Raw genomic sequence first — 26,002 nt, forward strand, 5'->3', positions numbered from 1 at the left:
TCGGAGGAAGGTGGGATTCTCCTTATGGAGGAAGCAGAGATGGCTGGGGGAGGGGGGACAACCCTGTGGGCCAAACATGTGGGGACAACCTTGCCGCGGGGACAAAACAGTCAATGGTGTGTTGAAATGCTTCCTGCTTTCCTTCCTCGGCCTCACAGCAAAGCTGGCCTGGCTTTTAGACCTGACAAGGGGGAGGCACGAGAATCACGGAACTGAAGCAAAAACGAGGAGGACAGCAAAGGAGACGTTCTTTGCTTGCCGGCAGGTGTCCCCGGTCCTTTCACCCAATCCCGTGTCACCTCTGAGCAGCTGGTCATCAGATCCTAGGCAGGAAAGCTCCCCCGCCCGACCGTGATGCAGGGGACGGGGACAGTGGAAATGCGGCAAACCGCAGGGGCGGGCGTGCGCGTGGCCGGACGACGGTCGGCGCTGCCGGGATGTTCGAGGGCAACTACAGAATGTTCTCAAAGCCCGAAAGCCACAGCCGCGCAACGGCGGGTCGTTTCGGGGGGCCTCAGCCTCCGCCGCTCTGCTGCTACCACAGCTGTTTCCTGGAAGGGCCGCAGTCTGAGAACACGGCCCCAGCACTCTGCCTGGTACGCGGGGGGGACTGAGCGTGGGGACGCTGACCCCCAAACTTCACCCGAAGCGCCGTCCCTTGGCACAGCCACCGAGGACACCGGTCCACGTAAGGCAGGAGGTGGGCGAATAACAGCTCTTGCCTCCGTGGTTCCGGCCCAAACGGGGCCGGTTCGTTTTTACAAAGGCCAGGTGACGCGCATGCGTGTCCACCAGAAAGCCCGACAGGGGAACGGAGGGGCGTGTCTACGGATCCTTCGCCTCCCTGGTCCCTTAACCAGACGCGCGTTTTCCGGGAAGCTGGTGAAGCTCACGCTTTGGCGTCCCTCACTCACGTGGCCCCGACCTCGTGTTGCATCCGTTCTCTTAAAAAAGTCTCCACAAGTTGTATGCGCTTCAAGTCCTTACGGTAGGAAGTTGCGCGTACATGGGCTTAACTCAAGAAGACGCAAAGCCCACCTGACATGGGAGAAAGGGAAATGAGCCTTTGTCCTGAAAGGTCGCTGCAGTTCACTGCTGATTCTACCGGTTCTTTCTCGTTCAGGTAGGTATCTTGCCACGAGAAAACCCCAAAAGTTGAGATCACGGTGCTAGGCGTATAACACGCAGTTGATAAACGTTCGTTTTAGAATCAAAGTTAAACACTGAAATAGAAACCCACAACTTCCAAGGCTTACACTTGACCTCTTCTCAAGGAAGAGTGAAGAAATGAGAATTAAAATTATTACCTTGTCACAGACACTGCTCATAATTGTCGTTATACTTTTTGTTGGACCAAAAGCAACTGTTCATTTAGCACTTGGGGCCAGTCTGACAAGGGCTCTGCATACATTACCTCTACCTTCATTACAACACTATGAAGTAAGTACACCCATTTCACAGATGAGGAGTGTGAGGCTGGGAGCGATGAAGTAATGTACCTAAAATCACACTCCAATTTGGGTCTGTTGAACTTCAAAGCCTTATGCTTTATTTAGGCAGAAAAGTTCAGAAGCTAGAGTCTCCCGTTCAGCTAAGTCTTCAGTCTTAGCCGAATAATCTTTTTCTTAACATCGATTCTAACTTCATAGTGGATCCTTAATACCTAACGCACATGTCTCCCTCATCATCTCTCCTCTTGCCAAGAAATGCATTTGGAGGTGAAGGCAGCTTACCCGAAAGAAGTTAAAATTAGACCCCGGCTAACTGACTTTCTTTTTTATTTTTAAAAGTATATTTATGTTCTATCTCCAAACTAGAGGTTATGGGTGATGGAAACAATCTGAATCTATGAATCCACAGCAAGGCAATAACAAACTGTATGTACACTAATTTACAAGCCACAGAAGAAGTCCAACGTATGCAATAACCACAGTACGAAAACAATATAAATACAATCAAAACCAGCACCACCTTAAAAAAAACTCACACCATATAACTTTTAGATAAAGTTGTTTGGTTTGGTGTGGTTTTCAACTAACTCTCAAGTATTTCCTCCATTCCATTTAAATCATTATTACCCTACCGTTTTAAGTGTATGCTATTCAATAAAATTAGAAGTCATCCTCTGGCTAATTTATCACTGTTTTTGTCTCTCACCTTCTCAGTGTCATTAATTTAGGAAAAGCTACAATCACCATACTCTCTACCCACCTCACTCTCAGCACAACCTCCCCACATGGCTGGATGTGGATACTCACCTACCTTGGCATCTGCTTCAAGAGAGGAGACAGGGGGGCCTGTTCGGGAGAGAAGGAAGTCAACTTTTCTTCACTTTGGAACAACTGACGCATTTCTCTTTCCTTCCTGTCGGGCCAGTGCTGAAGCGGGGCAGCGTCTGCGCCCGCCCAGACAGCTTCTGTGGTTGCCCCCCCATCGCCAAGGACCTCAGGAGCGAGGCCACCCAAAGCCACACCCAGGGGCTCTTGTAGGCCAACAGTCCATGGTCTTCAGCTGGAGGACAGATGAAGCTGACGTTCCTGAAACTTTCACCCCTACCAGGGAAACCCCAAGACAGACTAGAGGCTTCAAATATTCAAACGTTTTCACATTTGCAAGGGGTTTCACACTGACCTCGAGTGTAAATGACTGATCACATTGTGAAGAATGGTTACAAACGCAAGAATAACAAGACTGGCATAAGCTTTGGAGGGGGGAGGGTGCACCGCGGGGCGGGGGCAGGGGATTTCACTGAGGTATCCCATACAAATAGAATACGATAAAATCACAAGCGGGGGGAACACACCCCTATCAAGAAACTACAACGGCACCCCGGAAGCCCCTTTGTCTGCCCTTCCAGTTACTACCTTCTCTCCAAAGATAACCATTTTCCTGATCTCTAACACCACTGAGTCGCTTTCCTGTTTTTGCACTTTGTGTCAATGAACGTATGTAATATGTTCTGCGTCTGGCTTCTTTTGTTCAGCATGCTTGAGGTTCAACCGTACTATTGCAGGTGTTGGAGAAAACAGACCTCCGTGCTTTGGAGACAAAACATAATGCCAAGACAGAGTTCGGGATGGAGAGGAACCACAGCTTTAGTGCTTTGTGGGCCCGGGAGGCTGCTGCAGGCTGAGGCTCTCAAGAACCTGCAAGCCCGCCTGGAGGAGGAGTGGGGAGGGTGTAGGGAAATGCGGGATGGGGCCGGTTTCCACAGGAATAGGATACTTTCTGCCAGCCTCTTCAGTCGCGTTTTCAGGGTGGTGCTGGGTTCCTGAAACAAAAGGCTGACGAGGCAGGAGGTGAGGTTTTGCCAAAGAGAGGAAAAAGGTGACTTTAAAATCAAGCTTCTCTGAAGCATTAGTGCAGCCATTTTGATTTTTTGTTCAACTTTATGCTTTTAAGGGGTTTCACATGTGGTTATAGTTTACTCATTCTCGTTGTGGCATTATATCATATGAATACATAACAAGCTTATCTATAGCACTAGCGATGGCCATTTGTGCGACCCGTCGTTTGGGCTGGTCTGAACAGAGCTGTTACGAACATTCTGGTATAGTGTCTGGGCGAATTCTTGTCTGTGTTTCTGTTGGCTATGTGCCCAGATATGGAACGTTCAACACTAGTAGCTGCTGCCAGTCTTTCAAAGTGGTTATGCTAATTTGCACACCTATCAGAAACATGTTCCCCCAACACTTACTATTTGCCTTTCTTATTTTATCCATGCTGGTCAGTGTGTGTTGGAATCACATTCTGGTTTTGATTTTCATTCCCCTGATATTTAAGGCAGCTGAGCAATTTGAACGTTATTTTATCGGTTTATTCATCATTTAGCTAGCTACTTTGATGCAGGGCCTGCTCAAGTCTTTTGCCTATTTTACGATTGGGTTATCTGTCTTTCTGTGATTGATTTATAGAAGTTCTTTATATATTCAGGATATGAGTCCTTTGTCAGGTATTTACATTACATGTATCTTCTCCCACTCTGTGGACTTGTTTTTCCATTCCCTTAGTGGGCTCTTTTGAGGGTCTCAGACTCACCTTTGGGGGTGAAGTAGTGTGAACTCTAACTGAATGATCAGGCAAGTCAGATGATCCCTGAAAATAAGGTGCATGTGTGGCCTTGGGAGTCACTGGATACCTCTGAACACTACTGGGCCTCAGTTTCCTCAACCGTAAATGAGGTTCACTTTGATCATCCCTCCCGCTCCTCAGTTCTGAAATCTCATTCTTCTGCGGCCTGAGGATGATGACCTGAGATGGTACATTCCATCAGGGGAGGAGCAGGGCTGGGAGGGTGGGTGGTAACGGGCTGTGAAGGGTAGTGGGCTGCGACAAGAGGCAAGAGTGAATTAAGAGGGCAAGCTCTGGGGTGAGACAGACAGATCAAAGTGACCTTGAGCAAACCATCTGGCCTTCCAGAGCCATTTCCTGGTGAAGGCCACAGGCTTCCCTCTTCGTTTTACAGTTCATTCTCTTCATTCACAGATATTTATTATGTATTTGTTATATCAGGCCCTGCCATAGTGACTGTGGTTGAGGACCCCTGGCCTAAGAAGATCTTTAGTAAATAATAACTGTTATCTGTTTAATAGTAATTTTACTATTTGTAGCATAAGACACTAAGTGAATCCATTTAGGAATATTTGGAAGAAAATGTTTTTGGAATGAGGGTACCCTATGATATTTATTTCCAAAGTAGGTGTATTACTTAGCTAGGGGCTGCTGTAACAAATACTTGTGTGGCTTAAACAACAGAAATTCATCTTCTCATAATTCTGGAGTCTAGAAGTTCAAGGTCAAGGTTTTGGTAGGATTGGTTTTTTTCTGGAAGCCTCTATCCTTGGCCTGTAGTTGGCCGTCTTGTCTTTGTGTCTTCACAAGAGCTCTCTGTGCCTGTGTCCTAATTTCTTCTTTTCTTTAATGTGTTTTATTTATTTTTGAGAGAGAGAGTGAGGGAGCAAGAAAGAATGCTCAAGTTGGGTAGGGGCACAGAGACAGGGGACAGAAGATCCACAGCAGGCTCTGCACTGACAGCAGGGATGGAACTCACAAACAGTGAGATCGTGACCTGAGCCAAAGTCAGACACTCAACTGACTGAGCCACCCAGGCACCCCTAATCTCTTCTTCTTAAAAGGACACAGTCATATTGGATTAAGGCCCACCCATATGACCTCATTTTAACTTGACTACTTATTTAAGGACCCCCATCTCCAAATATACCTTATTTCCAAATACAGAATGTCACATTCTGAGGTACTGGGGGATTAGGGCTTCAACATGTGATTTTGAGGAAGGACACTTCAGACCATCACAGCAGGATATAGTAAGAAAATACTAGAACTTCTATTTATATTTAATTTTTAAAGCTAAAACTTAGACTTGATGGATGTTTAATGAATGGATCCACCATTGAATATATCACCAGGGGAATAAACATAACTTTGAGATACAAGATCAAAAATTGTTCCTGCTAGGGGGGCAAAATTAAAGAAGTCTGGAGACCACTGGCCTAAGGCCTTGGGCTGCAGTGGACAGCAGGGAAGGGTGGAGACAGGTGGGTGTTGAGAGGCACCTGACTGGCTTGGTTGGTGGCGCATGCAACTCTTGATCTTGCAGTTGTAAATTCGAGCCCCACATTGGGTATAGAGATTACTTAAAAATAAAATCTTTTAAAAAACAAAAATATGGGTGTGGAAATTGAGTAGGTATTGATTAGATCACATCTAAAAAAAAGAGTGAGGTGACACAGGGCTGGCCTGGGGCTTAGACCAGAGTAGCCCTGGAAGGGGAGAGTGCCAGGATTGGTGCATGGGCAGGAGTCAGGCAAAGAGAGTGAACATGATGAATCATCAAGACACAACTCCCTAAGGCTCCGTGTGGTGGGTTGTAGCCCTCTTCTTCCGTAAGTGTCTGCCTGTAAACTCAGGCTGGTCGAGAGACTTGCTCTGGATGATGAAACGTGTGCAGAGGTGACCCCTGCCTCCTATGAGCAGCACCGTCCTAGCCAGCACACGGGGCCACTGTTCCCTGTCCCTTCCCCTTCCCTCAATGATTCTGGCATCAGGCTGCTCCATCAGTCTGGTCCCAGTGTGGAGAAGACATAGGACAGAGCCATAACAGACCCCTGATGGTCACATAGTGTGGGTGACAAACACATCTTTGTTGTTATCAACCACCAAGAGTCTGGCGTCATTTGTTTCTGCAGCTAACCTAGCCTGTGCTGATACGGTGTAATTTTTCATACACACAGAACTGATCAAATATTTAAGAACTACTATAGCATAAAAATCAACCAGTCAGAGAAATGCCCGCTGGAGGCCCCTGCTATGCCCCAAGTTATCCTTTAGTTGTTGGATCTTGGGTATGGGGTCTCAAGGATGGGGCGGAGGGAGCCAGGATCGGGGGAAGAAGGAGCCAAGGGGCCCGGAGCAGCAGCCATTTCCAGGTACGGAGGAATTTTTTAGTCTCACTTGCCTGGGCTTCCCCACTGGCAGCAGATCTAAGTATAGGCATCTCTTAAATAATCTTGTTACCACATAATTTCTCAGCACAGGACTCTCACTTCAGGTATGTGTCAGCCACAAGTTTCTTTTCTTCTCCATTACGGCATCAAATTCCTCAGGCCCGAGTGTTTTGGCATTATCAGCTTTGTCATCAAATGGGTATGATTCTCACTGGCCTGGCACGACTCCGGGGTCCATCTGAGTCACACACTCCTGGGCACAGAGAAAGGCAGGAAAACTCGAACATCCACAAGATTGGATGGTGAGGGGCTGCAGATCACACACAGCACTGCAAGACCCAACTGTGCCTGTTAATATTCTTTTTTTTCAGGTGACACGGCTAAGATTATGAGGTCAGCACTTGCTAAATAAAGGCACTGGCAAGGCCAATCCCTACTTTAAAGAGTTTGTGTTTAAGGGACTTGACTCAAGGGGCACCTGGATGGTTCAGTTGGTTAAGCATCAACTTCGGCTCAGGTCATGATCGCACTGTGGGTTTGTTTGAGCCCCGCATCGGGCTCTGTGCTTACAGCTCAGACTCTGGAGCCTGCTTCGGATTCTGTGTCTCCTTCTCTCTCTGCTCCTCCCCTGCTTGCGCTTTGTCTCTCTCCCTCTCTCAAAAAAATGAACGTTAAAAAAAGTTTTTTTAAAGGGCCTGGGTTCACAGGAAGAGAGCACGCAGCATCTGCAAGCCCACAGCTAATCCCCACACTGAGAAACAAACCAGAGATTCGTTCCACTGGCTTGCTGCACAGAAACTAAACATTCTAAACTACGGCTGAATACCAGAGATTAATGAGCAGCTATGAGCCGGTGTGCTTATACTTCAGTACTTATGATGGACACTCACTCTTGGCAGATTGAGGGTGCTGGACACGGCAGCTAGTGAATGGCCAATGCCGTAGTGATTTTATTCCTTGGCCCCACGGCCTGTCTGCCAATTGGGCGGCATATAATAGCATAGCACATAGCATTTTTCCAAGCACTGCAACACCACTGAGCATAGAGAATTCACGTCCTCCTGTTTCCAGAAAATGTGTTCTTAACATTTTCCCAGAGATCATATCTTAGTAAACTCTGTAGCCTCGACTCCAGCTCAGAGGCTGACACAAAGTGAATGTTCAATGTAAGTGTGTTGAACAGGTGAACGAACTGCTCTAAAGAGAAACAGCCCAATTTATCCATTTCTGAGGCACAATGTGCATATGGCAAGATTGTTTAATGAATGTTCTTTGATAGTTAAAATTGGAGAGCAGTACCCAGTGCATATGAGATAAAGTCATGTAAAATTTTTTTAAATTCAGGGGCGCCTGGGTGGCTCAGTCGGTTAAGGGTCTGACTTTTCCACTCAGGTCATTATCTCGTGGTTTGTGGGTTCGAGCCCTGCATGTCAGCACAGAGACTGCTTGGGATTCTGTCTCCCTCTCTCTCGGCACCTCCCCTGCTTGCTCTCTATCTCTCTCTCAAAATAAATAAAAATAAAGTCAAAAAACTTTTTAAATTCGCCTGTACATGTTTTCTGTGGATTTCTGCACGTGCTGAGCTTCAATTACACTGTAACTTAAAGTCTAGGCATTACTAATGCACCATCCCAGCAGCCATTTAGAACACTCCATTGAATTAGAAGTTCCTAAAAGGCTGTGGAGCAACCTCTAGAAGATGCTCCAAACCACACAGCACTCAAATACAGATGTCCACTCAGAACCTGTTCACTCTGCTTTGCACATGATTCTAACACACTCACCTGATTTCAAGGACATAGCAAGACCAGAAAAAGACCTGGTCTCCAGGTCCACAGCAGAGTAGCGAGAGCAAATTAGGAAACAGTGAAGAGACCCGTTTGGCTGAGGAGCATGGCGGCGCTAAGGGCCCAGAACCCGGCAGGCAGGACACCTAAAATGGATCGCAGGTGAAGCTGGGAATGCCGGGAAGCCAGATAAAGACGTCAGAATTAGAACCACATGTGAGGCACAAAGGCTGAAACACTGGCACAGGTGACTCGAAGCCAGATAATAGGAAGGGAATGAATAGCAAAGGAAAATACAGTTAGCTGAGGTCAGGTGTCTAGGGCAGAGCAGCCTTGCGTGTCTCACCGCTGGGATCTCTGCTCACCAGCCCTCTGCCTCCCGCAAGGGAGCAGATAATTGCATCTTTTTTCCCTCCGCAGCCCTCTGCAGTGGCCGTGAGGCAAAACGGATGAACCTGGGGAAATCATTCGTTCGTTCATTCATTCATTTATTCATTCGTCAATTGTAATTATATACCTATTTGTGCCAGGCATAATGGAAGGGGTAGGGGGTAGTGCATCAGTGAATAAAATGGCTTCTGCCTGCCTGGAACTTAGATTCATAGGGTAGAAACAAAGCTTTCCGATGGATTGAAAGTGAGCTCTGTAGCTTAATTCTACTATATCTCGAGGGCTTGTGGTCAGTGCTTCCTGGGGGGGATGGAAAGTGGGTTTCAGCAACTGCACTTTAGAGAAGTAAGAAGTGATAGCCTGATTTCCAGGACATAGCAAGACCAGAAAAAACAGCCCCCCAAATCAAAGATCTTAGCCACAAAGTACATGCAAACAAGTGCCCAAACGCCAGTCCTTCTTGGAAAGTATTGTACAATTACTAATTTTCAGAAAGACCCCTGTATACAAGTGTCTATTTAGGTCAGTTTGGTTAAAGCAGCCAGGAAGTGTGCAGCATTTCACAAAATTTTCAACCCAGAATGGCTTTTTTTTTTTTATTGGTACTTAAAAAAAAAGAAGCTCATTTATATGGAAAATTTACCTCCCTAAAACAGGGTTTCGTTCAGAGCTGAAGTTTCCTAATCCTGGATCTCCAGGAAGACTGTAACTAGTTTCTCAGCTGCTCATCATTCATATTCAGAAATCCCTTTGCAGTGTATTACAGGATGTCCGAATCCATTTGAACATTAAAATTAATCCATACAGCACAAGCTGGAGGGAAGGTCCGGACGACTCTTCCTCTCGGAATGGCTTTTGTACATTTGTTTTGTTGTAGTTGCTGCCAGGCTACCTCGCGGGTTCCCACGGAAACCATCCTGGGGAAGACGGGAGGAGGGGCCGATCCCGAGTCCCCAGCCCCGCTAGCCGGGCGTGGGAGGGGCCCTGGAGCTGCGCCGGCCCGCAGGGAAGGCGGGGCGAGGCGCGAGCATGAGGGGCGGAGCCTGAGTGCGCCTGCGCGGTGCGCACTACTCAGGGAGGCGGAGGCGACGTGCAGGAGGAAAGATGGAAGACTACCAGGCTGCCGAGGAGGTAACCGCCGGGTCAGCAACAGGAAGGGTGGAGGCCGAGAGCCCCGGGCGCGGGTGGGCGGCGGCAGCCAAGGGCGTGTGTGGGCACCCGGGCCGCGTCTGGACGTGGGCAGCGGCAGTCCGAGGTGCAGGCTGACGGCATCGGCCCCCTGCCGAGCGCTTCGCGGTGACCCCCGGCCCGGCCTGCTCTGGGCGTCGTCACCCTGCCCGGGGGGCGGGGCGCGGCAGGGGCTCCCCGCGCGGCGGCGTGAGCCCCGTCGTTCTTCCGGGAGGGGCCCCGCAGCCCTGGGACTTCTCCCTGCGGCCGGGAACACCCCGCCGCTCCTCTCCCGTCTCCGGGCGTCCCCGGGTGTCCCCGGGGCGCGTCCCACGCCCGCCCCACGTCCCGGGCCAGCCCGGTGCCCGCCGCGCCCCTGGCCCAGCCCCGCCCCGAACCTGGCCCCGCGCCGGCCCACCACGCCCCCAACCGCTCCACGCCCGCGGCCCAGCCGCGCCCCCAGACCTTGCTCCACGCCGGCGGGGCCGCCGGGAGAGTGGTATCATTCGCTCCCTTTATTCCGTGGTGCAGACCCCCCACCCTAGATTAGGTGCTCCACGTCCACGGGTGGGGAAGGCTGAAGGCCGCGTGTGCGTCTGCTGATGTTTTAACGGAAGACTACAGAGTGACATATATGCGTGACACGCACGTCCAGTCACGTCTTCTAAGTCCCTTCAGTAATGGATTTGATGCACCTGCAAAATGCGGAAGCGCACAGAAGGAGAGCCTGCCTTTGTCTTCCGTTCCGCACCTTGTTCTTCAGTGTGGTGCTTACATCCACCGTGGCCACCATCCCTTAGGTTTCATTTTGAGTTTGAGATGTCAGTATGATAACTCCTACTTGGGAAAAATAATCTCTTCTTGCCTCAATGAAGAAGCAGCAGGGTAAAGCACACAATTATTTGCCAAGCAGAAGACATTCTAACAGCGGGCTGGTAACATGGCTTTCCTTCAGTTTAACATGCATTCAGGGACTGTGGCTGATGGATGCTACTATTATACAAAAATATTTGCCCATTTTCTTCCTGCTAAGTAATAATTCTTGCTGCCCATTTTCTCCTTGCTAAGTAGTAATTTTTGTTGAAATAGAGTCCTACAGATTATGCAGCCTGTCAAAAATAAAAAGGATAGACGAATTTGGTAAGGTTTGCTATTTTACCATTTTTGAAACTTAGTTTAAGCAGGGATGTTTAGAGGGGGGAAAATTCTAATGCTTGTACCATGCGAATTGGCAGCACAATCATGTGTTTCAGTGCTGGTAAAAAACCAAGTGGATCCATGGTGCGTAAGCAGCTAGCAAAGGAAAAGCTTTTCCCTGTAAACTAATGTAGGAAAATGGCTCATATTATAGGAATATCTATAAAACTTTAAAAATGGAAATGACCCTGTAAGAGAAATCTCTTAATACTGGCATTTCAATTCTGGCTCTCCCACCAATGAGGTGGCTAAGTGACTTCATTATTCCAGATCTCACTTACAGATCTGAGGATTGAAGGGGCTGAACAGAGCATGTGTTTTACAGGAGATAAAGCCCTAGGCCCTTGCATGATAAGAGGGCAACTTCTTCCTAGTAGGCGTGCCTTAGGTATTTACTAATGGATGGATGCCAGCCCTAACAGCTTCTGAACTAAGCCTTTTCTACATATCCTCTAACTTCATGTAAATATCTGGACCTTCGTAAGACTATTCTCAACTCCTTGTTCCTATTTCTTGTAGAAGTTGAAATTGCCCAGTGGATTCTGTACAACTGCTCTACTTTTCCACTAAATCTCCACTGAAATGCCCCTCAACCTTTTCCATATTTTAGCAATGTGGATAGTCACACAGGGATTTTCCTGTATGGTTTAGGATCACTGAAGTCCCCTGGAAGGATCCTTTAAATCTCAAGAAGTCATTTAACCTGTAAGATAGTGCAAATTTTCATCATTTGGTGAGTTGGCTTTGTCTCCCAAGTATGCCTTCTGAGCAGAGCCAGTGAGAGGGCTTCAAGGCAGTCTGCTCGTGATCCTCCTGGAAAGAAAGGGGCATTGCTTAGACGGGGCCACAGTGGACAGCGTCCCAGCTGGGAGGGAAACTCACTGCCAAAAGCAGGGTGCTCTGACTTTATTCCACCAGGATTCACAATGACTAAGGGCCTCGGGCTGCCCTCTAGAAGGAATGTCCAGAGCTAAGTATTGTTCCCAGGATTCAGACAGAACCTTGTACCCATTCACATGTACGATATGTGTAAAGAAAACCCATTTGTAAACTCTGCCTCTAGATTACTGCAGCAGCCCAGCTCATCCTGACACACCTGTGGAGAACAGCTGTGCTAGCAGCTGGTTTTGTAGTCTTGAGGTAGGAGAGCATGGAGAAGAAAACAGAATTATCAGAAATAGTTTAATCATTGTACTTTATCACTAATGGTGGTTAAAAACAAACAGAAATGTCTTAAGTGTCAAACCTCCTAATGAGTTTGATCAGGCAGAGTGTTCACTCATGTAAACAAAAATCAAGTCAGTCAGTAAACTTTTGTATTTGTTAATGATCCCAGCAACCAGTTGAAATGGCTAGAGAGATTGAATCTAAAGCGGAGTCAGTCTTTTGGACCATGGCATGATTAAAACAAAGCAAAAACCTTTAAATTATATACGTTGTCTAGACTCTTGACTGTACCAGCTCTGCGATTCTCGAAGAGCCACTTGGTGTTTCTGAGCCTCATTGTAGTGTTTTCCTTGGTAAAATGAACAATCTAGTTCAGTTATTTCTAAGTCTTCATTTCTAAATTATGTTCATTACCTAAATTTGCATTAATCAGTGCAGTGGAAACAGATCTTTTAAAGCCATGAAACTTAACTAATTTTCTTCCTTACAGACTGCTTTTGTTGTTGATGAAGTGAGCAACATTGTAAAAGAGGTAAGAGGAAAGATGCTTATTTTTTAAATGTTGATTAACGGCTTTATGAGTAAAATAACGTGTTTTAAATACTGCCTTGGAATTGTTTCAGCTGAGCGTGTGTGTTTTGGCATTTAAAATAACAGTTTTTACGTCAGTGAATATGTAGATAAGAATTACTCCCATACTATGTAAATTATATATTTTAAACCAGACAGGAAACTGTATGTACTGACATTATTATTGAATGTTACTAAGGTTTGATTCTGTAACCTTTTAGCATAAAAGACTCCTGTCATGGTATACAAATAAATGTTTCTGGTGTTGAATAAAGAGTATATAAAAAAAATGAGTAACTTCCAGTCACTTAAGACCTGGTGATCCAGTTGGGGCTTACCTGCTTATTTTTCGTATATTCCTATACTACCTATTTTATCATTATTGACCATGCCCCAGTGGATGCATGGAAGACAGTGGAAGACAAAATAGGATATTTGTTCTTCATTCATTTAAAAAGTACATTGCAAGGGGGCATTAGGGACCGACCTTCAAGGACTTTACAGTATGGGGCAGGAGAAGGCAGGCACCTGTCAATGACACTGGGAATTGTAAACTTGCATTCCCTGTGTGTTAAATGCTATAGCAAGTGGTGCTATGAAGGATTTGACCCATCTGGTGAGTTCGGAGCTAGAATCTGGAGAATGAGTAGGAGTGGTGTTAACTCTGCAAGAAGAGGGGGTAGACGTTCCAGGCATTACACGTGTTCAAAGGCCCTGTGCTTGGTATGTTTGAGAGACTGAAGTGAGGCTGATGGGGCTGTAGTGCAGAGCACTGGGGGAGCCTGGGGCAGGAATGAGGCCAGAAAGCTATTCCTAGTCTCCTTCCCTTCCTGTGTAAATTGAGACCAGACTGAAGCCATTGGCCAGGAGAAAGCCATTAGATGATTGAAGTTTAACAGTCTCAGTTGAGGGGCGCCTGTGTGGCTCAGTTGGTTGGGTGGCCAACTTCGGCCCAGGTCATGGTCACGCTTCGTGGGTTCGAGCCCCGCATCAGGCTCTGTGCTGACAGCTCAGAGCCTGGAGCCTGCTTCAGATTCTGTGTCTCCCTCTCTCTCTGCCCTCCCCCCAATACTCTGTCTCTTTCTCTCAAAAGTAAATATTAAAAAAAAAATTAAAAAATAGTTACCAGTTGAGATATGTGTAATGGGGAATTGACTCTAATGCAAACAGATTACTAACGAACGCCAGAATAATGAAGAATCACAGCCTGTTTTCGTGACCCAACATCAAAAAGCAGAATGTCGTTGTTCTACCATGTACATTATTCACCGTCCCACGTGATCTCCTGGTGGTCGTGCAGGATCTGTAGTGGTGTGCTTTTCAGAGTTTTCCTACACATGATGTTTCTTACGGAACACGGTGGGGGGAGCCACACAGGACCCGTGACACGTGGGGCTGGCTTGTTGTGAAGTCCCCTTTGCTCTCGCTGGTTTTCGGCCTCCTCTTAGACTCTACTGCCCGCAGCAGGTATGGTTGAGAGTAGACCTTCCCAGGCCCCGTGGAGGCCTGAAGTGATATCCTGTAGTACCTTCATGCGGTCACCGGCCTCAACAGCTTTTTCACCCCTGGCAGTAGGTTAATTCTTCACTTGAGCTATTTTAAGGATTGGGTTGTAATAAATTTGGGTGCATCCAAAAGTGGAGTTTTCCTCCTCCCTGAAAAACACTGAATTCCAAAGGGTATGTGGACAGTTGCCAGAGTTGAGCTTGAGTGGTGCCTCCCCCTTTCTTTGACCAATGTCCAGATCTTCTAACAACCAGGTCCCCTTAAACCAGGAGTGCCTATCTCCCAGTCCCAGAGCTGGGGAGGGGGGCAGAACATGTCAGGATGAGAAGGAGCTAGGACAATGGTGGGGGCAAGATGTAGAGGAAGGCCAGGTGCTACATGTGGTGTGTTTCATGTCACCACTCAGAGTCCCGGGACAGACAGGTAGAAACCAGGGTGGGACTTAGGTAGCTCTTTGTTCCTCAAAAGCAAGATCACTGAGCTTATGTTCCAGACAACAGACCCTAATCCGTCTCCAATGTGCACAGCTCTGAGCCCAGGACTGTTTTTTTCTGCTTCTCTGAGGACAGAACTGGGCCCTCACCAGATGTTTACATTCTATCTAGGTCACAACTGTCATCAGAACTCAGGTTTCTGGTTTCCAGCACAGCAAGTTAGAAAAGGGGTAGAGAGGGGCACCTGGGTGGCGCAGTCGGTTAAGCGTCCGACTTCAGCCAGGTCACGATCTCGCGGTCCGGGAGTTCGAGCCCCGCGTCGGGCTCTGGGCTGATGGCTCAGAGCCTGGAGCCTGTTTCCGATTCTGTGTCTCCCTCTCTCTCTCTGCCCCTCCCCCGTTCATGCTCTGTCTCTCTCCCAAAAATAAATAAACGTTGGAAAAAAAAAAATTAAAAATAAAAGAAAAGGGGTAGAGAAGGAAGTGGCTTAGAGGCAGGCACACTGGCAACCAACGTAAAAGGCCCAGAAAATCTTCAGATGGTAATAGCCTGACTACAGACTTGCAGCCTCACTACACAGCAAGAGTAGGGGCAAGCGGCCATATGTATTCCTGAATACATACACACGTACATAACATGAGCCCGCACCGGGACGCAACACAGAAAAAGACCAGGAATTTCAGATAGAGAAATTCATCATAAACTTAAAATAATTTTTATAATATATAGGGGTCTTTCTTTTGTAATCTGAAAAGTGTACTTCTGTGTTAACATAGTTCCAGAAGATGCTGGATAAAGGAAGTATTTTTGAATACATGATTATTTGGATAGGTTTGTGCATTGTCAGTTGTACAGACAACCCATATAAAGTCTTATATCTACTGTATTTTTAAGAAAGGAACAGGCAAGGGCCCCTGGGTGGCTCAGTTGGTTGAGCATCCGACTTTTTTATTTTGGCTCAGGTCATGATCCCAGGGTTGTGGGATCGAGCCCCGCTTCAGGTTCTGTGCTGAGTGTGGAGCCTGATTTTCTCTCACTCTGCCCCTCTCCCCCGTTTGCATGCTCGCTCACTCTCTCTCTCTCAAAAAAAAAAAAAGGACAAAGGGAAATATTTTCTAGCCTCAGTAGGAAAAGTATTGATTATCTCCAAGTACCAACTGCAACAGTAAACATGAAATTCAGTCAAAATGTGTTTAAAATTTGACAGACTCTATATAAGTGTGGATTTTTTTTTTTAATTTTTTTTTCAACGTTTTTATTTATTTTTGGGACAGAGAGAGACAGAGCATGAACGGGGGAGGGTCAGAGAGAGAGGGAGACACAGAATCGGAAACAGGCTCCAGGCTCCGAGCCACCAGCCCAGAGCCCGACGCGGGGCTCGAACTCACGGACCGCGAGATCGTGACCTGGCTGAAGTCGGACGCTTAACCGACTGCGCCACCCAGGCGCCCCTAAGTGTGGATTTTTAAAAAAGAATATAAACCTTAATGAAATAGAACACTGATAAGCAAAGGATGTATTTGCACAAGAGTCCTCATGGTGATAAATAAGCTTACGTTTCAGGTAGATTGTATTTTAGCAGTTCTTAGGGTGATGAACTCAGTACTACCTGGAAGGTGTTGGCTGTGTTCTGCCAGCAGTGACCTCTGTCCTTTGTGTTCTAGGCTATAGAAAGTGCAATCGGCGGCAACGCCTATCAGCACAGCAAAGTGAACCAGTGGACCACAAACGTAGTCGAACAGACTTTAAGCCAACTCACCAAGCTGGGCAAGCCATTTAAATACATCGGTAATGCATTTTTGCTTCTCATATATACTGTCGGTGGTTCTTCTCATATATACTCATCATATATACTGATGAGAGGCACATGTGGCAGTGTGGTATCTGACCTCAAAGTTCCCAGTAGCAGTTGGTCGCGGTGTCGTGTGCATTACCACCCGCCTGGCTGGAACAGTTGCAGGGCGCATGGCACAGGATTTCCCAGCATTGCAGATCAGCTGCTTTAGAACAGGCATGTGGTGAAGGAATGGGAAGGGTGTGATGTGTCACTGTCATAGGACCAATCTACCCTGATAATATTTATCGTGCACATCAACCACGTGATCTGCATGTATATGCCCAGAGTAGGCTAAAGTAGGGTTGCCAAGTGTATCTCTCTTAATAAAAAGTTTGTTTTAATTGAAGTGACCTGTGTAATTATGCAGAAGAATGGAGCAGGGTTACACACAGCAAGTTCCTGCTTCTGGGACAGCTCTACGGACGGTATGGTTTTCCCTGTGTTTTGTGAAGGCTTGTCGTGGGCTTTTCTTTTCCCTGAAGGCCTTGAGGCGCCTCCTTGATCCTGTTGAGATCTAGATCATTCAGCGCAGTATTTTGTGAAGTGTGTGCTTGGACATTTCCCGTGTTTGGAATGCATGCTTATTAGTGGCGCCCGGGTGACTCAGTTAAGCATCTGACATCGGCTCAGGTCATGATCTCGTGGCTCATGAATTTGAGCCCCACGTTGGGCTCTGTGCTGACAGCTCAGAGCCTGGAGCCTGTTTCAGATTCTGTGTCTCCCTCTCTCTCTGCCCCTCCCCTGCTTGCATTCTCTCTCTCTCTCTCTCTCAAAACAAATTTTTTGAATGCATGCTTATTATTAGACTCACCTTTAACACATTTCCTAGAAGAGACTTACTGGCTTGCTTTCTTTGTGTGCCGTGAAGAAAGGTGACAAGTCAGACTAGCGAGCCTCCGTCTTCCTGAGTTGAGTGACGCTGTGCCTTCTTCCCCACAGGCAGCTGCACTGTGCGGTGGGAGAACAAGACCATGTACTGCATCGTCAGCGCCTTCGGGCTGTCCATCTGAGCCGCGGCTGACCCTCCGCTCCGCTCCCGGCCCTCCGGGAGGCCGGTGAACGCCTTTTTCGTGCTCCTTCAGCGTGGTTCTCGGGGCGCTCTCCAGATGGAGAGAAAAGCCGAAGGCTGGCCCTGTTCTGCGAACAGCACCCCCAGGTCCGAGGACTTGCCCTCCCAGGCAGTCAGGCCTCTGCTGCCACTCGTCTTAACTGTTTCTTTTCAAAGGTGCTAAAAACTGAAATCTGCTAGTTTGAAACTTTCTCTACTCTGAATGATTCAGGTACACTAATTTTCCACACTTTGTACTTTGGTTAGAGTAATAAATTATTCCAATTTAAAGTTTGTGTTTTTCTTCATAGTCTAAATAACACCACAAATGAATTCTTTCAATGTCATTAGTGACTTCAGAATCTAAAACTGCAAAAACAAAAAAGGAAAAGTTACAGTTTGGCTTTGGTCTTCTCAGTACAATGATTTGATGCTTTTACCCGCAGGACCAGGATTCCACTGGCTTCTGGGAGTGGGTGAGCTGGTTCCTACTCCAGCCAGAGAGCTCTGGTCCCCACATGCTGCCCAGTCTCCATTTTTCAGTAGCAATCAATCACCAAAAACATGTTTTAGTACATCCGGGCTTCCAAGATGCTTTCATAACATTCACTTTGTGTCCACAATTAGACCATTATTTATAAGTCAGTAAACATGTTTGGAGGTTATCTGATTTAAAATCTTATCCAAGTAAGGGGAGGGGTGGGCCCCAAGCCTCAGTCTGTGACCTCCTCTCAGTGCTCATCCACAGGCACATTCACACTGTAATAAAGACAGGCTTCTATATCCACTTGCTGAAATGAAAAAAGCTCTCCTTTTGTCCCTGAAGCACTCATGTCTGAATGGCCAAATTAACTCCACACACAAGAGCAAATACATCACATATAAATAAGGACCAAATGTTTCAAATTTATTAACATTTACCAGAAAGTCTCAGAATGAAGCCATTTCCAAAGTGTAAGTTTGCCATAAACAAACATTTATTCACTTTTGATTGATTACAATGATCATTCTGTGATCAGGTGTTACTGTGCTCACTGACACAGTTCCAAGACCTAATACATAGTTCGTTCTTCTGAGCTTAAAGTTGTTTTTATTTTACAAATATTTACAGGCTTTTTGTAAAAAGGCAGTTTTCAGTAGCAGAAAATTCTGTGTTTCATTGTGTGGTATTATAGTTACCAGTATATCTAAAACCTGTCAGGTCAACATGAACAGGATAACAAGATGTCACAGACGAAAGCGACTTCCCTTTGGCCTGGGGAAAAGATTAACATCTTTTTTTTCCAAAAGCCTAACCTCTAAGGCAACTGGTTTCTAAAATCCTCAAAATACATAAATATTCTTCAGTGGCTTAAGTATGTACTAGCTATCTCTTGTCATCCTGTCTATGAGCTCCCGTGGTTTACCCTGTGAGAAGGATTCCAGGAAACAAGTCACTGACCACACCGTAACCCATTTAACAACTGTACCTTCAGTAAATAGTTCAGGAAATACTTGAGGCTGGTGACATTTGTCTTGTAACCTGCCCATTTAGTGGGCTGGGTTTACATAGTGTATCTTAACTTTTATTGCAATCTGTAATTATGTACAGGAACAATCTTACAAACCTTGAATATATTTTATATATTCCCTTCTCTAGCCTTTCAAATGGGGCTTAAGAGAGAGAAAACTGCATCACTTCACTGCTGTAATGATTTAATAATAAATCAAGCAGACCTATTACCCACATGGATAATGATGCTCTCCCTAGGGAAACTGAAATACCGACAGGCACCTTCCAGATTCCCCTAGACTGGACCAGTATAAAAAATTATCCCAAAGATGATGTTATACAAGCCATTACCATGCAAGAACTGAAGTCAGCCCTCTGAATTTATAATTTAAGTTTTGCAAAACTTTGATACTCTCCAAAGAAAAAAAAGTTTTTTTCTTGCTACTGCCGAAAGTTTCCGGCAGACTTTAGTGTTTGAACCTAGTATCTACGGCATATATAATACATGCTAAATGCTATATACTTTAAGCAAATTTTTACATGGAGTGTGTAATTTGTTGATACATGTGATGCACCAGAGATCCAAAATGCACGATTTAACAAAGAACCATTTTCCCTTTAAGTACTTACTTTTATACCTTTTTTGTCTCCAACTTAGTTATAAAAAGTAAATAAATACTCCCATATTTTCATTTCATTGACTTGATACCATGAAGACTCAAGTATGAAGATTATCAGTCATCAGTTTATAATTATACTACAGGACAAAGACAAGGTTTAAAAAGTTCTAACGTGTATGGCTAAATGCCTCAAGTAGTTTACTGATAAATAACAGCATTCCAAATTATGGACAGTTATTTTATAATGATTAAAACCTGTAAACTATATCACATACTAGAATACATTAATCAGTCCAAGTAAGTTTTCATCAATTTACATAAAATTATTTATAGTTAGTAGAAGAAAAATTTGGTAACAGAAAAGTTTTTCCAATACCACTGAATACAATAAAAAAAAAAGAAATCACACCATTGAAAATGTAAAAACCATGTAAACTCGAATTACCCTTGCAATAATACAGTTGTTTTAATTCAAACTTTCATATTTACAGGGTTTTAAAAACAAATTTAAATGGAATCCATATTAAAGGTACGTTATCACTAAAGTTTAAATTAAACACAAAGAGGTAAAGTCATAATGAATAGTCTCTCATGAACCTCTAAAAGGTTCCAGCGTTGTCTAAAGTGAAATCCGATTTTTAGCTCGGTAATCTAAGAGTTAATGCATAGATGAAGAAAACGTAGGTACTGTTTGCAGAGCCGAACAATCCTATCCTGTGCCATGCCATCAATCAGGATGTTAGCAATGATCGTATGTCAACAGTTCAAGACAGACATTATTGTGCGTGTCAAAGGAAAAGCAAAGGAGGTATCTATACCAGACTTCTACACTTAGTCTCTGACAAAAAGGAACTGACAACTCTCCAGGGCCTTCTGTGATGCCACAGATTCAGACAACTTTTCTTTTCCAGAGCAAGCCATCATCTTCCCAGGCCACCGTATGAGGTCGAGAGGGTGGGGCATGATTCCCATCAAGTGACCTTCTACCCAAAGATGTGCTTCCTTCCACAAGTCATCAAAAATGTTTTACTTTCTTTCATTTAGGCTTCAAATGAGGAACTGAAAAACCTTTTTTCAGTAAAGAAACTATAATATTTTATCGATCCTTTGTTTAGCTTTTATGAAAAAAATAAAGTTCCACAGGGTGTCATCTTTAATGGAGTTGTAGAAACTACAGCTCATGGGAACTGTAATGGATACCCTCTTCCCCACCCCAATCACAGCAACATCCATTCATATTCATACATGTAACCCTCACATGCACACACGTGTGTACACAGGCTCTTGGAAAACTGTATGGTAGCAAGACCTCTCCCAACAAGAGCTGGCACTTGTCAATTTTCTTACCCTTTCCTTATGAAGCTCACCCAGTCCTCCTCAGAAGCCCACAATGCCAGTTCCGCCCCCGGGGGGCAGGGTGGGGGGTGGGCAGTGAAGGGCTAGAACCGGCTCGCCCACCATTTCTCTAGTGAGACATGACACAAATTTCACACAACAGACAAGTTACGAGTCACTTAACATGCGTGGTTATCCAGAGCGCTGGCCACTCAGGCTGCCCTCATGAGACAGGCACAAAAATAGGCTTCCCTTAGAGTTTAAAGGGTCGAAACTGGTACAGGGCAGAGAAAAAAGGAAGAGAGAGAACGTCACCATGCTGACAACTTCATTCATAAGGGCTTTCCGTGGACTTGGAGTTAGCAAATTATTTAAAAAAAAAACCTACTAAAAACAGGAGTAATTTCCTCCTCACCACTAAAAACAAATCCTTTCTCATCTGAAACCCTTGAAAAAGGATTTGCCTGTTTACATTTTTCATCAGCACCTCTCTTCCCAAACAAATGTAGCCACTCTAACAATAAATTTGGCCCAATGTTTAAATTTATCCTTGGTTTTGGTTTTCCTTTCAAAAATACGTAAACAAGTAAGGACCGGGAAATCTCTGCTCACGACACGAGCCTGAACACCAGCAGGAGCACGGAGGGCCAGGAAGCGGTGCTGCAGGACAGCCCGAGGCTCAGTCACTCTCAGACCCCTCCTTATACTGCGCCCGGATGGCCTGGCCGTTCTGCAGAGGCATCTCTTCATAGTCACTCCTGTCACAAAAGAGACCTTTGAAGCCACTCGGCTTTTGACAGCTCCTCATTTATTCTCCTCTTCCACACTGACGTGCCATTCTAGCAAGAACACATTCATAGCTCTGTGCTCCCCATTTCTATAGCCAACTGCCCCACCTGCTCCTCACCCCCCGCCCCACCCCCATCAAGCACCAGGGCTCAACACCAGAATGAACTGTTCCTCCTGTGGTCACCACTCGTGGTAAGTGTTCAAAAAAAGGAATGCCACTCCATCTAGTCAGAACAATGTGAAAACAGAAAACCATGGAATCACATGACACTCCCAGGTAAAAGAAAGGTCATAATGCCTTGAAAATCATTTTAGGATTGTTAACACCTGTTCCATACACCCAGGCCGAGTGCTTGCTATAGCACAGCTTTCAGAGAGGCAGTGACTTACCCATAGATCACATCATCGTCGGAGTCATTCAGCATGGAGAATGCAGGGTTGTCTTTCAGCTGGGACTCTGAAAACCAACAAAGAGCATTTTCATGCGTGAGCCTAGGGAGGCAGGATGCTACAGAAAAAGGACAGGAGTAGAAAGGGCTGGATTCAAATCCCAGCTTCCAGCATTTATTATCTATGTGACCTGAACAAATCTCGCCTCCCCAGCGTGCTTTCTCACGTACAAGCCAGGGGCAGCATTGCCACCGGGCAGGCCACCGGGCAGACCGACTGGTGGAAGCACCGGGAGAAAAGAGGCACCAGGGGAGCCCTCGGACAGGAGCTGCAACCCGGCTACTTTCTCCCAAGTCCGCACAGGTAGCAGGGGCGGAAAATGCCCAGGAGACCAGAGGTGACTGCCCTCCCTCCCGCCCTTGGGAAGCAAGCCTCTGTCTGGTTTCTTCACCTCAAATGGGAGTAACTGCATCTTCATCATAAAGATGCTGTGAGGCTCAAACAAGACATTTTCATGAAGGCACTTTGAGAGCTCACACAACATGAAAGTCAGGTGGTGGTGGTCCCGAAAGGCTATCTCCCTGCCCACATTCCAGAAGGTTCTCATCCTTCTCATTGCCTGTGTGAGAGTTTAGTTCTTCTTTGGGGGGTGGGGGGTGGGGAGCTGGCACCTTGGCTTTCCTTGAATGGCCATGGCACTGGTCTCCAATAGACTTGACTTCATATGTGCTAAGACCCACTAACTATGTAATAACACAGCACATACCATGTTCTAATGCCTCAGAGCTCACGCTGCAACTGACCTCGTGTCTCTCTCTGCCAAACAGTCATGGTGCCCATCCCAATGTTTACAGCAACACTATCAATAATAGTCAAAGTATGGAAAGAGCCCAAATGTCCATCGATGGATGAATGAAGAAGATGTGGTATATATATACAATGCAGTATTACTCAGCAAACAAAAAGAATGAAATCTTGCCATTTGCAACTATGTGGATGGAACTAGAGAGTATTATGCTAAGCGAAATAAGTCAGTCAGATAAAGACCAATATCATACAGTTTCACTCATATGAGGACTTTAAGATACAAAACAGATGAACATAAGGGAAGGGAAGCATAAATAATATAAAACAGGGAGGGGGATAAAACATGAGACTATTAAACATAGAGAACAAATAGAGGGTTGCTGGAGGGGTTTGGCGGGGGATGGGCCAAATGGGTAAGGGGCTTAAGGAATCTACTCCTGAAATCATTGTTGCACCATGTGCTAACTAACTTGGATTAAATTATAAAAAATAAATATACAGAATGAATGAATGAATGAATGAATGAATGAATGAATAAAAGAGACCCAGTGCCCAGCACTAACAGGGGACCCAGGAGGTGGGTCCTGAACTTCTGTGGAGCTATCTGGCCCCAGGAGAGGCTTACCATATAGGGCGTTCTTCGATGGAGAATACACGAAGGCCAAAGTGTAGAGGTAAAAGTTCAACAAGCCATAGAAAGATAAGAATTCAGCTGGTGATACCGGTTAAGGGAAATAAGCAGCCCCAAACACTGCGTATTCAGTTGGCGTCTTTGCTTTCAGTCTGGCTGCCTCCGTCCAACCACCTGCAGTCCTTGCTACTGCTAACCATCAGTGAGTACCTCAGTGCTGCACAGCCCAGACGGCAGGAAGCCACAGGGCAAGCCCACAGCTGGACGTTACAATAACCTTTCAAGGTCACCTGTGAACAACAGGTGCACCGTCTGTCTTCCTTCCATGGAAACCTCTGGAGGTGGCAGGACCAAAGGGCAGAAAGGCCACGCATGCATATGGGTAAACCAAGACTGAAAGGAAGAACGGGAAACAGTTTCTCGAACCAGTTTCTCTTCGCCTTCTCTGCATTACGGACTCCTCTGATAAAAGTTCAGTGTGAAATTCAGTCACTGAAGTTTGACAAATCCTGCATGAACTCTAGGGATGTACAAAGGCCCAGGGGAAGAACCTGAGATATAAGGGATGAAAACTCCAAAGCGCCCCCTGATGGATGCCATCACAGAAAGGGAGGGGAGGGTGCAGCAAGAACACTTAAGCTGCCAGACAGCCGGAGGTTTAGCTCGGAGCCCAGGAGCCCACCCCACTGGCCCCAGGCACATTGGGAGCCGGGACTTCTGAGCCCTTTCTGGGGACACAGGCTTAAACCGCCCTCATCTCCACCACCTGTGGACACTGCAGCTGGACACACCCCAGTGATGGGGACAGAGGACTCTCCCATCAGGCTCAGTCTCCCTCGGTGCTCTGCGGGCAGAAGCGGGCACCGGGATTGAGGCGAGGCTCTGGATGGAGCCTGGGTTCCTAAAGAATCCCCAGCAGGCGGACAGGAGAGCAGGGTGGCGGGGAGAGCAGCTGGGGAGCGGGAGTCCCTTGGGACAGCTTGGCCCTGCTGGGCCTGGGCCGCTGCCCGCGGGGGAGGGCAGGGGAGGGGGGTGGCGGGGCCGCAGCCCACAGGGCACCACAGCGCAGGGGCCCGCGTCTTCTTCACGTTGGCAGACCTAACACGCTAACCACTCCACGCTGAGCGTGTTCCTGAAGGCCGGCGGCCACCTCCCATTGAAAGGATATAATTCTGGTAGTGAGTTGACAGTTCAGCTACAAAATTGTCTTGTAATACTTGCGCTCCAAACCTTAAATAAAGGATGACGATGCTGGAAAAAAGGGGGTAGGAACAGTAAGTAAAAATACACGAGGAAGTGGCACTAGCTTCCCAGAGCTCCTTCCACTCACCCTATTCACACCGTCCATTCGCTACAAGGTCTGCACGGCCCGAGTGCGCGCGCACGCACGCGCCCACACGCGCCCGAACACGCGCACGCGCACACCAACCCTGCCTTGGCTGGGGTAGAATCGGCTAACGTTGACACAGGCCGCGTGGCAGCCTCGCCTCGGGGGCCGGAAGCGCCCGCCGCGTCCACCTTCCCTTCTCGAGCCGCCTTCGAGGACGCTTCCCAGACGGGTCCCCACAGCAGACGACAGCGCCCCGAGGGGAGCCCGCGGCTCCTCGGGCACGCGCCCCTCCTCCGCGCGGGGTTCTCACGGTGAGGCGGCGCCGCACCCCTGTGCGCACCCCTCACCCCCCACCCCCGCCTTCGGCCACGCGCCACCACCGAGGGTCCTGACACGGAGCTCCGCAGCCTCCGAACCCGCTCCCCTGTGCTCGTCTCCCCTCCCCGCGGCCCGTCCTCCACAGGGAGCCTGACTGATCGCTGACAATCTAAGCCTTCACCTCTGGGCTTCGACCCTTCCAAAGGGTTCCCATCGCCGAGAACAAACTGGGACTCCTCATGGCGGCCTGCGGTCCCTGCCCTGACCTCTCCGGTGGCCTCTCTCCCTCCCGGCCTCCCCTCTTGCGATGTCTCCTCTCCTTCTCCTCCCCAAGCCACCTGCTGTCCCCAGCGCCCATGTGTTTCCAGGGCTCATCGTCAGGCCTCCGTCACCTCCTCAGAGAGACGTTCTCTCCCCTCCCCACCTGCAGCACAGCCTCTCCTGCCATCATCACATCTGTTTTCACGACGGGACTGCTATTTACTTGTCACCGTCTTCCTCCCCTGGAGTAGAACCACCACCATCGGGAGGAACATGTCTGCCTGCTGACCAGGGAGCAGACACTCGGTACAGGTCTGCTGGGCAAATAAACGAATCCCCTTGAACCTGTATGAAGAAAGACCATGAAGGCATAACAACTTCTAAGACTCCTCGGAGGGCACTACAAGTATCCCACTCCTGACCTGTGCACTGGGTAGCAGGAGGGTAAGGATGGGGGGGGGG

General features: G+C 47.1%; 2 protein-coding genes and 2 long non-coding RNA genes across 7 annotated transcripts in view; 3 read left to right on the plus strand and 1 right to left on the minus strand.

Annotated features, from left to right (window-relative positions):
* Positions 1–247: 247 nt before the first annotated feature.
* Positions 248–2,957, plus strand: LOC121013244 (uncharacterized). 2 transcript variants are annotated; one of them, XR_005782597.1, is made up of 2 exons: positions 248–596; positions 2,166–2,957. It is a non-coding gene; the product is annotated as an uncharacterized LOC121013244 (long non-coding RNA). The 2 variants fall into 2 exon arrangements; XR_005782596.1 differs by lacking the exon at positions 248–596 and adding an exon at positions 1,011–1,123.
* A 6,713-nt stretch (positions 2,958–9,670) lies between these two features.
* Positions 9,671–17,858, plus strand: DYNLT1 (dynein light chain Tctex-type 1). The gene is made up of 5 exons (XM_040448749.1): positions 9,671–9,772; positions 12,663–12,704; positions 16,347–16,470; positions 16,867–16,944; positions 17,459–17,858. The coding sequence occupies exons 1-5, from the start codon at positions 9,746–9,748 to the stop codon at positions 17,527–17,529; spliced, it is 342 nt and encodes a 113-aa protein (XP_040304683.1). The 5' UTR covers positions 9,671–9,745; the 3' UTR covers positions 17,530–17,858.
* A 595-nt stretch (positions 17,859–18,453) lies between these two features.
* Positions 18,454–26,002, minus strand: part of TMEM181 (transmembrane protein 181) — a 75,948-nt gene continuing 68,399 nt past the window's right edge. For all 3 annotated transcript variants that reach the window (XM_040448746.1, XM_040448748.1, XM_040448747.1), the window contains exons 14-17: positions 24,800–24,882; positions 23,626–23,715; positions 22,194–22,260; positions 18,454–21,772 (exon numbers count right to left, since the gene is read on the minus strand). In XM_040448746.1, coding sequence (XP_040304680.1) covers positions 21,694–21,772; positions 22,194–22,260; positions 23,626–23,715; positions 24,800–24,882 — 319 coding nt within the window. In that variant the 3' untranslated portion in view covers positions 18,454–21,693. The remainder of the gene's footprint in view (positions 21,773–22,193; positions 22,261–23,625; positions 23,716–24,799; positions 24,883–26,002) is intronic.
* The window catches only part of LOC121013247 (uncharacterized), a 1,341-nt gene continuing 1,207 nt past the window's right edge, over positions 25,869–26,002 (plus strand). Inside the window, exon 1 of the long non-coding RNA XR_005782598.1 lies at positions 25,869–25,984. This is a non-coding gene — a long non-coding RNA (uncharacterized LOC121013247). The remainder of the gene's footprint in view (positions 25,985–26,002) is intronic.

Source organism: Herpailurus yagouaroundi, unplaced genomic scaffold (genome assembly GCF_014898765.1).
Source record: "Herpailurus yagouaroundi ecotype Mexico unplaced genomic scaffold, PumYag 198, whole genome shotgun sequence".
NCBI lineage: Eukaryota > Metazoa > Chordata > Mammalia > Carnivora > Felidae > Herpailurus > Herpailurus yagouaroundi.

Excerpts from the sequence above, each read along its gene's own strand:
- DYNLT1 (XM_040448749.1), top strand. The coding sequence starts at position 9,746 with ATGGAAGACTACCAGGCTGCCGAGGAG. Across the intron at positions 16,471-16,866 it reads CAAGCCATTTAAATACATCG|TGACCTGTGTAATTATGCAG; the intron begins GTAATGCATTTT and ends TTTTAATTGAAG. Across the intron at positions 16,945-17,458 it reads CTGGGACAGCTCTACGGACG|GCAGCTGCACTGTGCGGTGG; the intron begins GTATGGTTTTCC and ends TCTTCCCCACAG.